This window comes from Lemur catta, chromosome 14, assembly GCF_020740605.2.
Source record: "Lemur catta isolate mLemCat1 chromosome 14, mLemCat1.pri, whole genome shotgun sequence".
Classification (NCBI taxonomy): Eukaryota; Metazoa; Chordata; class Mammalia; order Primates; family Lemuridae; genus Lemur; species Lemur catta.
In genome coordinates this window covers 28,319,511-28,334,600 of record NC_059141.1, presented here as the reverse complement: position 1 = coordinate 28,334,600, position 15,090 = coordinate 28,319,511, and the positions used below count along the sequence as shown (strand labels likewise).

Sequence of the window (15,090 nt, the reverse complement as noted above, 5' to 3'; positions counted from 1 at the left end):
ATATAAAGGAAACATATTTGGTTCTTCATTAGTCATGACTGGACTATTTTCAAAAGTAATTTAGGGTGACCATGAAAGGAATTACCACGAATAACAACAATAACCACAGCAGTATAAATATCACTTAAACCTCTTACCAGATAACAATGTGATCTTGAATCCCACTATTGGGCTATGGGTGGGACAATGTATTGTGCGATGGATAAAGCTGGACCACAGAGTTAGAGAAACCTGGGTTTTAATCCTGGCTTAGCCACTTACCAGCTGTGTAAGGTTGACTGTATTTCTCTGTGTCTCTAGGCTTACTTTTCCATCTACAAAATGAATCAACCTCATAAAGGTTAGTGTGTGGATTCAGTCGTTATGTCATTAGAATACTTAGCATTGTGCCTAACACATCATCATTGTGTCAAATAACTTGCTTTGTAGCAAGCGCTCCCAGTGACTTTTTACAACAATCATTTATTTAGCCCATGATTCTGTGAGTTGGCTGGGTAGGTCTCTTAGTCTGCATCAACTGATGTCTGCTGTGCTTTCTCATGCATCTGTGGTGGTGGTTGGACTGCCAGTTGGATGATCTAGGATCTAGGATGGCCTCACTGTGTGATAAGTGACTGGACCAAGGTCTCTTCTCTTCCAGCAAGCTAGTTTGGGCTTCTTCATGTGGTAGTTGTTGCAAACTTCCCAAAGGCAACAAGAGAGAATTAGCTCCACTGCACAAATATTTTTTAAGGCTCTGCCTTCATCACATTTGCTAAATTCCATTTGGTTAAGCAAATCACAATGCCAGCCTAGAGTCAGTGAGGGAAATAATTTATGGACCTTTTTGTAGTCTACCACAATCATCATTGTCACCATCATCATAAAAACTAATATTTGTTGAGCATTTACTAAGTGCTAGGCGCTGTTCTAATAACATTACATTTATCAAAGCTTATAATTCTAACCACAGCCTTATGAGGCAGATATTATTATGTCCCTATATTAGAAAAAAGAAAACTGAGGCACAGAATGGCAAAAGCAACTTATCCAAGGTCACACAGCTGGGAAGCAGGGGAGCTAGGATTCAAACCAATACCCCAGACCCACTATCTACACTGCATGCTCTTCACACGCTGTGTATGTGGGATTCTCCACGACTTCTTCTTTTTTATAAGTGAGTGGGTCTAGTAAGAGATAAAAACCTGAATTTGACAGGTTCCCTGGCATGTCTACCACGACTTTGTCCACACTTCAGCATTTTCCAACACGTACCTTGAATTCTGCTCCTCTAGTGTTGGTGTGACTGGGATGTGTTAGTCCAGCTCTTGGTAGGAACTTTTGATCTCTTTCTGGTTCTTTGTGGCAGGGGTGTTAGCAATGGTAATGGCAGCTCAGAGCTTCATTCTTAGAGCACTTCATCTTTTATTTCCTCAGACAGGTTTGAGAGCCCGGAAACAAGGGACTGATAGCAATCCTGAATGATTACTTAAATATATCCATAGCATTTATATATGTTTATTAATGGTTTCATGGAGGTGAGTTGCAGTACCTTTTGAGAGCAGGAACTATGGCTTCCTCTCTGTATCCTCAGTGGCTAGCACAGGCAAGAGCATGCAGAGGACACATTGGAGGAGCTGAGGTCATGTTTGTTGTATGTATCTACATCCCTATCTTATTACAGCAACATACCCATGTCTCATTAAACACGTATATTAATGGGACCAGATCACTAGAGAGTGGTGGGGACTGGGCCACCTGGAGAACCCATGCCCCATCTAATGGCAGAAGCTCTAGCCTTTGACACCACGTGGGCATGCTCAGTGTTACTAGATTGTCCCCTGTTTCAGGAGATGCTGTAATTTTAGATGTGTGTAAACTTCCCTGATTTCAAAACACTGTGTATCAGTTGAAACAGGTCTATTATCTGAATGTAGCACCATGGCCAACAATTTGTGACCCCCCTACATTAGGCACTTGTTGGCACCTTTCCATTGCATTATAACTGCCTGAAGGCCAGAGGTGGAAAGGGAGACACAGAATAAGGCAGAGATCAGACAGTGAGATCATAAGAGAAGAAAGACTTCAGGAAGGATGGGTGATTGTCTTTTTCAGAGACTCCACACAGGTCAAAGAAATGGGAATAAGAAAAGACCATTAGATTAAAGCAAATCGTTTGATACAAGACTATATCTACAGGCTAAGTGTTCTTTTAAAAAAAGAAATCCATAATCAAACAACATGGGAGATACTCAAACAGTTAAAGAAAATAAAATAGATTTCTTTAATCCATCTAATTGTCTTTAATATTCTATTATACAATGTAAATCTCCAAAAGAGGGAATATTTACTGAATTTTCCCAAACTTCTGTGTCTGAGGAGTCCTTGGGTCATGCAACCCCTCATAGATCTAGTGTTTTGAGGAAAGCACCTTGGAAAAGGTGGATAAGGGACTGAATGAGCCATTGGGAATCCATGAAGGCAAGATGTGGAAATTGGGATGCACATGGTGATGAGCAAGGGTACGGTGAGTCAGGGGAGCAGTGGGCAGGCAAGGGAAGTGGGCCAACTCGTTAGAAACCAGGACCTGGCAGCATATATGTCTTTCTAAAACAAAACCATTTTAGTATCATTGTTCTGCTGGAAACAAAACAGAAAATCTCAAGGGTTGCTCACCTCTGATAGGTTAAATCTCTTTGCTTCAATGTTCCAGGCTTTCTCCCAGTGATTCCTACACTCACTCTCTGCTCTACACACCCTGCTCTACTTACTGTCCTTAGGACACATTCTGTGTTTTCCAGCCTCTTCACTCTTGCTCACATGGGGAATTGCCTCCCCAGCTGATCCAATTAGAGCCATGCTTGCTTTCCAGGGCACAGGTCAAACTCTGCTTTCCCTATTAAGTCTTCCTTAGCCATAAAGCTGCATAGTGGGCTCGTTTCCCTGAACTTGTAGAGCATTTACTTCTGAAGGACTTGCTCGGGACTTAGTGTATTGGGGATTACCCTGTATGAGTTGGAGCAAAGAGGAGAAAGTCACTTCTTGGCTCTGAAACTCTGCTCCCATTTTCCCTCACATACACCCAGGTAAGCTTAGGATGATGCTGCCCAGCAACTCCACCACACTGGATTTCATAGACTGTGCTCTATAGTGACACAACCACCTGTTGTTCCTTGAGGGTAGAGAAGTGCACTCTCTTCTACAGACTTGCCCAGCAGTAATGAGCACCATTTCTAGGCACTAGGGTGAGTATGTTTCATGTATTGTCCTGGTGAATTCCAACATCCCTAAGCAGCGATATTATCATCCCCATTTCATAGAGGAGGAAGCTGTCTTGAAACATTCAAGTTAACTCGTTTGTGGTCATGATCAGCTCTCTGATCACGTATAACCCCACATACATGACCCCATACCTGGGCTCTTTCTCCATGGCCACACCAGCCACCAGAAATTTAATGACAGAGAATTGAAGCTAAGAATTCACACTTTGCTTTCCAGTGGCAAATATGTCACAGTAGGCAGAGGAAGGGAGAGTAGAAATCTAGTTAGGGTCAGCATAGTTTGAATATCACGAGGGTCCTGTATATATTCTAGGGTCTCATAAGGACCTAGCACAGCTCAACAGGGGTCCTCTTGAGTGCCAGTGGGTCCTGGTTAAGATGGGATTTTGAGTGTGCTACATTGAGGCACATGCATGGTCTGGAGGGCAGTGAGATCTTCTCTTCTATGGCCATTTGTCGATGTCACCAAAGGGGGTGACTGTCATTTCACCCTACTATAAGCTCCTTGCTTTTTTTTCCTGTCTCCCTTACTAGACTGTGAGCTCTTTTAGGGGAGAAGCTGTGTTGTTTACCCAGACCTGACACAATGACTGGTATATAAACACATAATGACTGTTGGTTTGATGAATGAATGACAAGTCAATCAAGGCAGGGTGCTCAAGGCGGCATGATGGAGACAACACAATGTAGTGTGCTTTTATTCCACCACCAGAGAGCTAGATTACCTCACCCCAACTTATGTTTCTTCCCTGTGTTTATACACTATCTGGAAATCTCTGGCTTCCCAGAATGCTTGACAAAACCCAAAACCTTCCTACAATAATGTCAAACCTTCTAATTTTCAGGCTTTATCTTCTAAATTAGATTGTGAAATCCTGTAGCACAAAAGGTGTGAGGTGCCCTTTGCACTTGCCCCACGTCTTCTGGCACAGAGCCTTGCACAGAGCAGGGTCTGCACACACGCGTGTCGAATGGTTATATTGCACTGGGATGGATTGGAGACGTGGTTGGGAACCTCTCCTAATAGTCCAGTCAGTCTTCCTGAGATAATGCTGGTGAATTCAGGTGATGAAGGACGAGGAAATCAGGATAGAGAGAGAGACAGGGTGGGCAAGATTTGTCAACTCATTGGATGTGGGAGGTGTGGGAGGAGAAAGAAAAAAAAAGGATTCAAAGACTTTGATCTCAGCTGATAGTTTGAAGGATTATGCCCAAGAGAGAAATAGAGACGTTCTCTTTCCCTGTGGTCGTCTCATCCTCACTTCAGTTTGGACATGAAGAAAAGATTTGCCATGAATGTCAGGCTGAAGCTTTCCACGGAGGCAGACAAACAGGGGACAGTTGTTTGGGACAATCTGTAGGACAAAAAGGAAAGATTTGCCCTCATCTCTCAGCAGAAGAGCTTTGCTCTGTGGAGTAGGAGAAATTTGAGCTGAATATATTTTTGGTTGGTACAAAAATTGGTAAGTGCTCTGTTTGATAGCAGGGTTGTTTGAATAGCCTATTTCATAACTACACATAGCTTTCCCAAATAAATGGTGTCTGTAGAATGTTCAGGTTAATGCATGAGTCCAGTGTTCAAGAGTGTTTGCGCTTAGAGCAACTGAGCCTTCTTTCTTAATAAGTCATCTTGGCATTTTGTCAACAAGTTAATTTGCTTTTCTAAGAAACTAGATTAATACTTCCTGTACTTTGTGCTATTCACAGATCTACAATGCAGTGAGAAGGGGAGAGGAAACAGAAGATACAGTTGGATCTCTACTCCATCTCTTCACAAAGCTCCCAGCCTCTGAGACAGCCCATGGAGGGATTAGTGTTGGTCCGTGCCTAAAGCAATGTGTCCGAGACACCGTATGTGAGTACCGTGCCACCCTCCAAAGGACTTCCATATCTCAGTACATCACCGGTTCTCTGCTAGAAGCAACCACGTCTTTAGGAGCAAGAAGTGGCCTTCTCAATACTTTTGGAGGATCCACCGGACGAATGATGCTGAAAGGTAATGTCTGGAATTTCACTTTTAACTTTTCACCTCTTACTATACAGAAGAATCTAAATTAACATGTGTGCGTCTCGGGATGAAAAATTGAGTCCACTTATCAGTGACTTTAAGTAAAAGTACCTGCTTTAAGAGAACATAAAAAGGTGGTTTCTTATTAAAGTCTGTTAAAGTGTAAAGATTTCAAATAATAGCCATTAAGATTCTGAAATTTCTTTTTTCAAAAGAAGTAAATGGTTAAAATGCTATCTTTAATTTCTTAAAAAATTATTCAGGCAGGAAGTCGTTTCTCCTAGTGGTAATCCATGACAGATGTCAATGACTGTGATCAGATGCTAGTAAACAAATATGGCCATGTGGTCATATTGAAAACAAACTATAGTTGGGAGGGGAGTGAAGTATAGATCTCCTTCATACACAGAATCAATAGGTTCCTATTGACCAGAAGGGCCTAGGGCCATCTTTCAGTGGCTTCCATCTTAAAGGACAAGATAGACAGGCATCCTGCTGAAAAATGGAAGCCAATGGAAAATGGGGTCCCTCAGCATTTGAATTTCCCAGCTACTTCCCACGAGTAGCAGCCAGGCAGGTCAGAAGTCAGAAATGGCAGTGCACCAAAGAATCTTGGAGACTGTGCACTACATAGCTGTCATAAGCCGCTTGGCAGCCTTCCCTGGCAGGAAGCTGCCAGACAGACAGGGACCATGCAGAGCAACGTTCCACTGCCTGGGGGTTGCCAAGAGCGCAATCTGACATCTGGCCATTTACCTCAAGGAGAGCAGCTATTGTCCCTCCACAGCAAGCCCTGGGACCCTGACCTTCCTCCTTTATCCTCAACCTCCCCCATCCTGCCCCCACACACCCTGGTGCAGGCCCAAGAAGAACACCACCACCTCCATGTGTACCATGTTGGGTGCCATGTTGGTTTGTTTTCTGGAGTTGCCTTAACTTCTGGGGATTAGTTATAAATGATGAAGGAAGAAAAATACAAGATGTGGAAACACTGTTCCAGAGACTAACAGGAAGAAACTTAGTATCATACACCTTTCATCCATCCATTCAACAGAGTTTTTCGTTTTTCAGCCCCTACTAGGTACTAGGTACTGGAAAGGGAAAAAACCATAATTCCTGCCCTCATGGAGTTTATAGTCTCTAGGTAGTAAGCAGTTTTCCCTATGCACAGAATTCAAGGTTTCCCCACTTTGATGTGGCTTCCAGAGACTGCCAAGCTTGCATTCTCCATCATGCTCTTCCCAGGAAGTTGGACTAAGATTGGCATCACTTCAGTACTTGTGACTGTATGCCAGGACCTCCTCCTGCTAGTTAATCAGCCTGTGTATATCACATACCCACTCTGCACCCAGCAGTGTGTAGGTGTTGTGGGAGATCCTAATGACATGTAAGTCAGTTTACTTGCCTTTAAGGTGTTTATGATACTAAAGAGGAGGCCAGATTTGCAGGCAGCGCACAATCAAAGAATAATGTGAAACTGCAGAGAGTTAAGTGCCAAATAATGTGGCGGTAATTCTTAAATGTTCGAAAAGTTTGGAGAGGGAGTTAATGTTCTAGGTGAGGAATGACTTAGCCTGAACTGTGAGACCTCAAGCAAACAAACAAAAGTCGATAAAAGCCCCATACTTTCTTCCCCATTAATTACTAGGGACAGGTCTCCATGCTTCCCAACCAAGGCAGGCATGCTTCCAGTTTTCTACAGACCTGTGGGGAGAAAAAAGGAGGCTGATGGTTGGTGCATCTGTTGCCCTGATAGTAACTTGACCTTGATTGCTATTTGCACTTCCCCATTCGGAGTAGAACCTCACATAGATCAACATTCCCAGCTCTGAGACTCACTGGACCATCAGCTAATGTGTTATCTTTAAACTGGCGTTTTATGCAGTAGCTGGGAGTTTCTTTACCTTTTTTGTTTGCAGCTCCTTGGTGGTTTCTGATAACCCTCTGGTAGCTCCTGCCGAGTAACACAGTGGTCTGGTTGCTCTCTGTTCCAGGCTTCTTTCTGTACTTTGGGCTTGCTCTCTTGGAAACCTGTTTCAATTTCAGCATCCTGTCCCATTTGGTTTTCAAAGTCTTTATGTGCCTTAGTTAAACATGTTTCTTCAACATGCACTGGAAGAAAATGCATCCAAAACCCAGATGCATTTCTTACCACAAAAGATGATCAGTATGTGAAGTAAAGCATATGCCAGTTAGCTTGATTGAGTCATTCCACAATGTATACATATTTCAATACATCATGTTGTACATGATAAATATATACAATTTTTATTTGTCAATTTTTAAAAATTAAGTTAAAAAAAAAAGCAGATGGGTCTTCGAAGTCACGGAGTGTTCACAGAATCTATAGGGTCAGCATACTGTCTACTGGGTCTCGAACTCTGATGGCCATATACTCTGCCAGGGGAGCTGGAGGACATGCTGGCTGCTGGGAGTTGGTCATCTGCTTTTATTGTTCAGTACATGTCCTGTGGCTTAGATCCGGCCAACTGCTTTCAGCTTTGAATTGCTAACGAAAATCTATGTGGAGTGTATAGTATACACTCAGTCTTCAGTTGATAAATGGGTTGTGTTCTACTAGTTCATTTCTCAGAGGCTGTGTGGAACTTAGAACACTTTCCTGGAGAAGCAGTATTAAACATTTTGACTTGGTTCCCAGGCTCTAGTCCTCAAAACCCTTTTTAACCCATAACATAATTGAAAGCTGTACACTTCCCATGGAATAAAGAGAAAGCACTATTATTGGAATACTGAGCATCAGCCTCCTAGAAAAAGCAATACAAGTGAGTTAAAAGACTTTTCGTGTTGAGGGGAAATAATTTTAATTCAAGATGAATAAATAGTTAAAACTTTTCTTTTTTCTTCTTTTCTTTTTTGGTAGAGATGGGGGTCTCGAACTCCTGGTCTCCAGTGATCTTCCCACCTCAGCCTCCCAAACTCCTGGGATTACAGGCATGAGCCACCAGGCCCAGACAGAGTTAATACTTTTATGGAGATTTTCAAAAGAACTTTTAGCCAGTTCAGAGATTTTAGATATTGGCCGCTATAGCTCTTTGTTATGGTTAATTATACTTCAAAACTCATGCCTATATGGAAGAATCAGAAAATTATCCCAGTAACATTTTTTCTTTCTTTTTTTTTTTTGTTTTGTTTAAATGGGATACTTATAAATGAAATGAGGAAGGACAGAAGATTTAAATTCTTTTTTCCCCAGAGATAAAGGGAAAGGAAAAAAGTCAAAAGAATGACCTTTTCTATGGGAGAAATCATATTTAAAGTAGATTAAATGGAATTGAGAAAGGTATAGAAAAAGGAAGGGAAAAAGACAAATGCTGTATGATTCCACCTACATGAGGTACTTAGAGTAGTCAAAATCATAGAGACAGAAAGCAGAAAGGTGGTTGCAGGGTCTGCAGGAGGGCAGAATGGGTAGTTAGTGTTAATGGGTACAGAGTTTCAGTTTTGCAAGATGAAAAGAGGCCGGGAGATCAATGGTAGTGCTGGTTGCACAACAGTATGGATGTACTTAATACCACTGAACTGTATACTTACAAATGTTGAGATAGTAAATTTTATGTTATGTATATTTTATCACAATAAAAAATAATTGAAGAAAAAAGGAGGGGCACATTATGTAGGCCTTTCATCCCGGCTCTGTTAAGCTGTTAGAAAGAACCGAGGGACTCCTCTTCTAGAAGCGGTTATGATTCCAAGATGGGGGTTGGAGTGGCCTGCAGTAGGTGAGCATAGGAGAAGAAAATGCCCAATTAATTGATCGTTATTCACAAGTCGGGCATTGGTAACTCAAAGCCTGATTAACCAGGGTTTTGCAGTGTTGCAGTTTACCATCCAGTCTATGGGATGGTAAAGACAGACAGACAACCGGGTGCGGTGGCTAATGCCTGTAATCCTAGCACTCTGGGAAGCCGAGGCAGGTGGATCGCTCGAGGTCAGGAGTTCGAGACCGGCCTGAGCAAGAGCAAGACCCCGTCTCTACTAAAAATAGAAAGAAATTATCTGGCCAACTAAAATATATATATAGAAAAAATTAGCCGGGCATGGTGGCGCATGCCTGTAGTCCCAGCTACCCGAGAGGCTGACGCAGTAGGATTGCTTGAGCCCAGGAGTTTGAGGTTGCTGTGAGCTAGGCTGACACCACGACACTCACTCTAGCCCGGGCAACAGAGTGAGACTCTGTCTCAAAAAAAAAAAGACAGACAGACAGACAACAATCAGTACACAAACGTGCCAGCTTTCTGCTTTAATGCTACCAGGGATGGTCTATTAAACTGAAAGTTTGCCAAATAATGACAGAGATTTTCTAATATGAAGACTTGATCCCGAAGGGTATGCCCTTGATTACAAGGGTGTGCCATCTCAAAATGGACATACCGAGAGCTTATGCCATCTGGTCAGGGACTTCCACTCGTTTTTTGGCCTGTCCCCTTCTCCTCTCTGCATTAATCCTGTTAGAACTTCAGGACTAACACCTTATAGCAGTGGCAGTCAAAGGAATTATTGGCTTCAACAGTAAGGAAGAAGTTTTCAAATTCATCACCTGCCTTTTCTTTTTTTCCCAATGTTTTGTTTTTGTAATTTTCAACAAGATAAAATGAAAAGGGAGTGAAAAAGTGAGATAATTGGTGGTAATGTAGAATACAAAATAGCAAAATTAGAAAAATAAAATAATGTTGAGAGGATTTGTCAAATAAAATTTATAAATTAAAGAATTAAATATTACATATAACCAGGACAAAACTTAGTTGCTCATATTTAAATTATGCAGTAGAAAAGAAAATTCCACTGTTCATTTTTAACTAGGTCGAGTGTGTGGTATATGTGTGGAGAATAACTATATTAATATTGATCATATATAGGCTATAAATAAAATATTAATGTGAACACCAAAAGTACTTACAGATATATTCTTATTTGAAAATAGGAAATATATTGTTTCTGATAGAAAAGTGTAATAAGTTTTCAATTTATTTTCTTTCACTATATAAGTACATACATTCTATTTGTATCTTTTTCTAAAGTTAATAACTTTGTACATAAAAACAAGAAGTCATAGTAATGTAACCAAAGCATTTGTACCCCCATAATATTCTGAAATTTTAAAAAAAATGAAATGAAATAAAATAAAATGTAAAAAAAAAGTTATAGTAGGAATATACACACAAGTTAGAACTGTGTGACTACACCTCATAAATAATTTAGTTTATAAAGGACATCTTAGTTGACTTCCTCATAATCAAAACAATTACCCTTTACGTGCCTACGGCAGGGAAGGCATGTGCATAGTTCTAATTCCAAGGTTTAAGTTTATTTAAGGAAATACCCTGACTTAATAGTTTTGTGACTTTGAAATTATTTTCTTGGTGTTTAAAAGCATGCTTTTATGTAATACTGGGTATGTTTCCGTACCAGTTAACCAACTACCCACTGTGGGCCTAGTGCCATGTCAGCTATCAGACGAATGGAAAAGATCAGATCTGGAAGTCTTCAACCTATAAAATGGTATTTCTCATTTCAGAGAAAATTTAATATTAGGTTTAAGGTCTACTGAAGTAGCCCTTCCCATCTAAAGGGAATTCATAAAGTGCAGGACTGCAGAGTTGAAGATGGTATCAATAGGTCACAGGGCCAGGAAGTTTGGTGGGTACAGGACAAAAACTCTCTATCTTGGGACACAGGTAGTCAGATATCAACCAGGAGTGTGACTCCACACCCAGGTGTAACCTAAGAGTATGTCTCTATACTGGCTGTGGGCAAGGAATGTGACTCCGTGCGCATGTGTGACCTAAACATGGCACTCCATGCCCAGGTGTGATTGTATCCGCTTTGAGCTGGTTGACTGGCTCTGTTCAATTCTTTTATATGCCCTAATTTTGCTCCCATAAACTAGGTTATGAAAGGAAAAACTTCTGTCCTATTTCTCAGTAAAAGTTTCGAAACAAGAAGGCAGGAAAAAAGGGAGGGAGGGAGGAAGGAAGAAAGGAAGGCAGACAGGCAGGCAGGGCAGGCAGGCAGGAAGGAAGGAAATTAAGCGCTGGTTAAATCTTAATCAGTAAATTCAGAAAGGTGAACGGTAAGGACAGCAACACCAGACAGGCATTTGGGGTTTCCGTATTTGAGCTGGTCATAAAAATGCGAAGTCCTGATTACAGAAACTCAAAATGGATGATATTCCAGAAATTTGTTTGTAAGATATTATAGTAATGTGAAACACTGTATCCAAATAAACAACAACCATTAGATTCCAAGGCTTCCCCCCAAAAACTTGCTGCATATTTAAAATAAAGTCCTTAAAGATGATTTTTCAATGTTGGTAATTAAATGTTCCAGAAAAACAAACTGGAATAAGACATTCTTGTGTTTATCCTGAAAGAGGCAGACTTAATTAGAGAAGGATAAAGAGCTGATGGATTACCCTGGAGAAGTCAAGAGATACATCTGAATTGGAGAGCAAAGAGAGAAGTTTAAGAATAGGGTTTAAAGCTGAAAAGGTTACCAATAGAAAAACAAAACTATTAATAAAAAATATAACTTGCAATAACTGGGAGAATGGGCCAAATTCTTCATCTTTCATTGGGATGATTGAACACATTATTCTTTTTTTTTACTTTATTTTTTATTTCAGCATATTATGGGGGTACAAAAGTTTAGGTTATGTATATTGCCCTTGCCCCCTCTACCCCCACAGTCAGAGCTTCAAGCGTGTCCATCCTCCAGACAGTGTGCATTGCACTCATTATGTAGGTATGCACCCATCCCCTCTCCCCCATCTGCCCGACACCCAATTAATATTATTCCTATATGTGCACTTAGGTGTTGATCAGTGAACACATTATTCTTAAAAGGGAATATATAAAATAATAGGGACATAAACATTTTTTAGAGGAGGGAGATAACTGCCAAAGAATAGACGCAGAATCCACAAAAGTGGTAACCTCCAAGAGAGGCCTTTTACTTGTCATCTTCTACCCATCTATACTGTTTGAATTTTAATTTCCATGTGCACATACTCCATTTATAATTTTTAAAGGAGGCATTTGGAGCCTATGTTAAGCTTCTGATAGATTTAAGCCCCTCGTGTCCAGTCTTCTTGTCAGCAGCCATGATGAAGAGACCATGTGGACCTCACATTCAAAGGAAAGCGAGGGCAGAAGAGGAGAGGATCAGAGGCTTGCTGAAGTAAGGTGGGGAGAGGGCCTCACTATGAATAAGACAAGTGTTATTTTAGGCTGTCTTTGTCCTGTTAGGAATGTCAGCCTCTGGATTGCTTCGTGGTTAAAAGAAATTGAACGTGAACATCATTCTATCTTGGGTTTGAGTCTTAACGTCAATGCTATGTCATCTTGAATAGGTGACTATATTTGTAGGCTTCAGTTTCTGCATCTGTAAAATGGGAATGAAAGCAACAACTTCATAGAGTTGTCTTGAGGATTAAGTATGATAATGTATATAACGAAGTTAGCATAGTATCCAGGACCTAATATGTATTCAATAAATCGTGTATGTTAATGATGGTCAAGCTGAGGAGGATGATAACAATAATGGTGATAATGATGATTTCTACCACTCTTTACTGTAGCACCTTGAAATGCCAGCCCCCCACTGTTCTTAATTCACATGCTCTGCCATTAGCTCAGTTATAGATGCACACGAGAAGATAATGCACCCTCTGGGTTGTCCTGGCTGTGGGCTCAGGGTACTAGCAACTCTGGGACACTTGAGAGGAGGTATCTAGTGGCTGGGGCGGTCACACCTGTGTAAGTCCTTTAGTGAGATTTTCCATAGTTCCCATACATCAGGCCATTTATTCATTCATTTATTTAACCAGTATTTGTTAAGCATCTACTCTGCAGCAAGGATGTAACAGTAAGCAAGATGCAGTCTTTACTTTCAAGGAATTTACCTGCTAATGGAAGACATGGACAAATAAACATGCAATTTTAGGATGGTATAAATGTTATAATTGCAAAAAGCACAAGATATAGGGGCCCAGAGGGAAGTCCCTGTACTATCTTAAGTCACATCTGAGGTTTCTAAAACCAATTAAGGGCCTGGAGAAGTAGTTGTGAACAGGTATTTAATCAGGAAACAGGTATTTCACCAGGGAATACAAGCCCTGACATATATTTATATAATGAAGTTTCTGTTGTTTCTATTTAATACTACTTAATTCTTGGTTCTCTTATTTCTGCTGATATCATCTCTATTCCCTCCAGAGTAGAAAAGATGCTAAGCATTTATTCCTGGTTTTGGGACCCTTGTCTAAAAATTCTATGATTGGTACAAAATTTAGTGTTCCAGTTAAAATTTGTACATTTTTATGAAGATAAATTGCTCATTACAATACAACTAAATGAGATTTTTTCAGTACATGAAATCAATCCTTTTGAGGGTTTCTAAATTGTTTATTTTTTCAAAGACTAAAACTCATTTAAATGAACTATGAAAATTCTTGTCCATGGGAACATTTATAGAACATAATGGAATATGCTTATAATCTGTTTATAATAACATGTGGGTCAGTAGCAAATATTTAAGAGGAAAAAAAAGAGAAGATCTTAAGATAGTCTGAGTCATTATTTAAACTTCTGTTGGAATTGAGTCTTCAAACCAAGAAGTAATAAAGAAATTAGTAGTACAGTTGAAATAATAAAGGGGCATTTTTAAGGGTGTTTAATTTTTGATGGACTGAATTTTAACAGAGGATTTTTTACTATCTTCAGGAAAGTCTAAAATGTTTAGTCAACTGGAAATACATATTAGGTATTTTAAGTTCTTTTTAACTTCTTATTTCATTATAATAATAAACTTAAAAAAAAATGTTTTCTATAATGTTAATGCCACAAGTGATTCCATGAAAACCTGAACAAATGTATGCTTCAACATTGCTAAGGCTCTCCCTGTGAATTTTATAGTCCCCAGAAACACCCTGTGTAGCAGTGGTGGGTGTTTTGTCCCTGTTTAAATCCAGAGTCACACTTTGGCATTAATATGCAGTGTCATCCAAAATGCATTCAAACAGATATTGGGAACATGGAGGGGAACAGAGAGTACAAAAGGTTTCAGAGACCCTGGAAACTCACAAGATCTGGGTGCATAGACTACCGAGTCTAGAAGCACAATCCTTAACTAGGGAGGTTGCCCAACCCGTAGTGGCAAAGCCAGTATTTGATACCAAGCCTATCTGATTCCCAAACCCACGTTCTTAACCACTAGGAAACATTCCAGTATTATCTCCCACAAAGGGATCCTGTGTCATGACTTACACCAGGTATGTGTGTATACATAACATACAGTACAACACGAAACCTCGGGTTTGAACATAGGTCCATCTGACTACAAAACTGATCACTTTCCCACATACCTGCTGCTGCCTCCTTCCCTTAGAGACCTCCGAGGACTTCAGGGATATTCACGGAAGTGGTTTCCTTCCATTCTTCAATATAGGCACTTATAAGGGTAGTTGGGGGTCTTCCCACCTACAGCTGCATAGTCATAGCACAGTCAATCAAATGGAAGAAGCAGCAGCAGCTCCCATTAGCTAATGGACCGAGTAAATGTATCCCACTCTGCCAAAGAAGCCACATGGTACCTGGCCCATGGAAAGGGCTCAGAAAATATTTGTTGAATGAATGAATGAATGAATGAATGAACACCTGCACAGTTCCAGGCTAACTAACACACAGTGACCTGTCTCAAACCAGGAAGGAACACTTGAAGGTATCTAGTTCACTCCTGTGAGCATCACCAACATCAAAAATTAATTTACCAGCAGTAACTGTTTTTTAAGCATTATTTGTAAAA

The 15,090-nt window shown here is 40.4% G+C and overlaps 1 protein-coding gene across 1 annotated transcript in view; it reads left to right on the top strand.

Moving 5' to 3' along the window:
* The window catches only part of PLCE1 (phospholipase C epsilon 1), a 249,379-nt gene that overhangs the window by 86,565 nt on the left and 147,724 nt on the right, over window positions 1–15,090 (top strand). Inside the window, exon 2 of the mRNA XM_045568895.1 lies at window positions 4,968–5,256. Within this exon, the coding sequence (XP_045424851.1) occupies window positions 4,968–5,256 (289 nt within the window). The remainder of the gene's footprint in view (window positions 1–4,967; window positions 5,257–15,090) is intronic.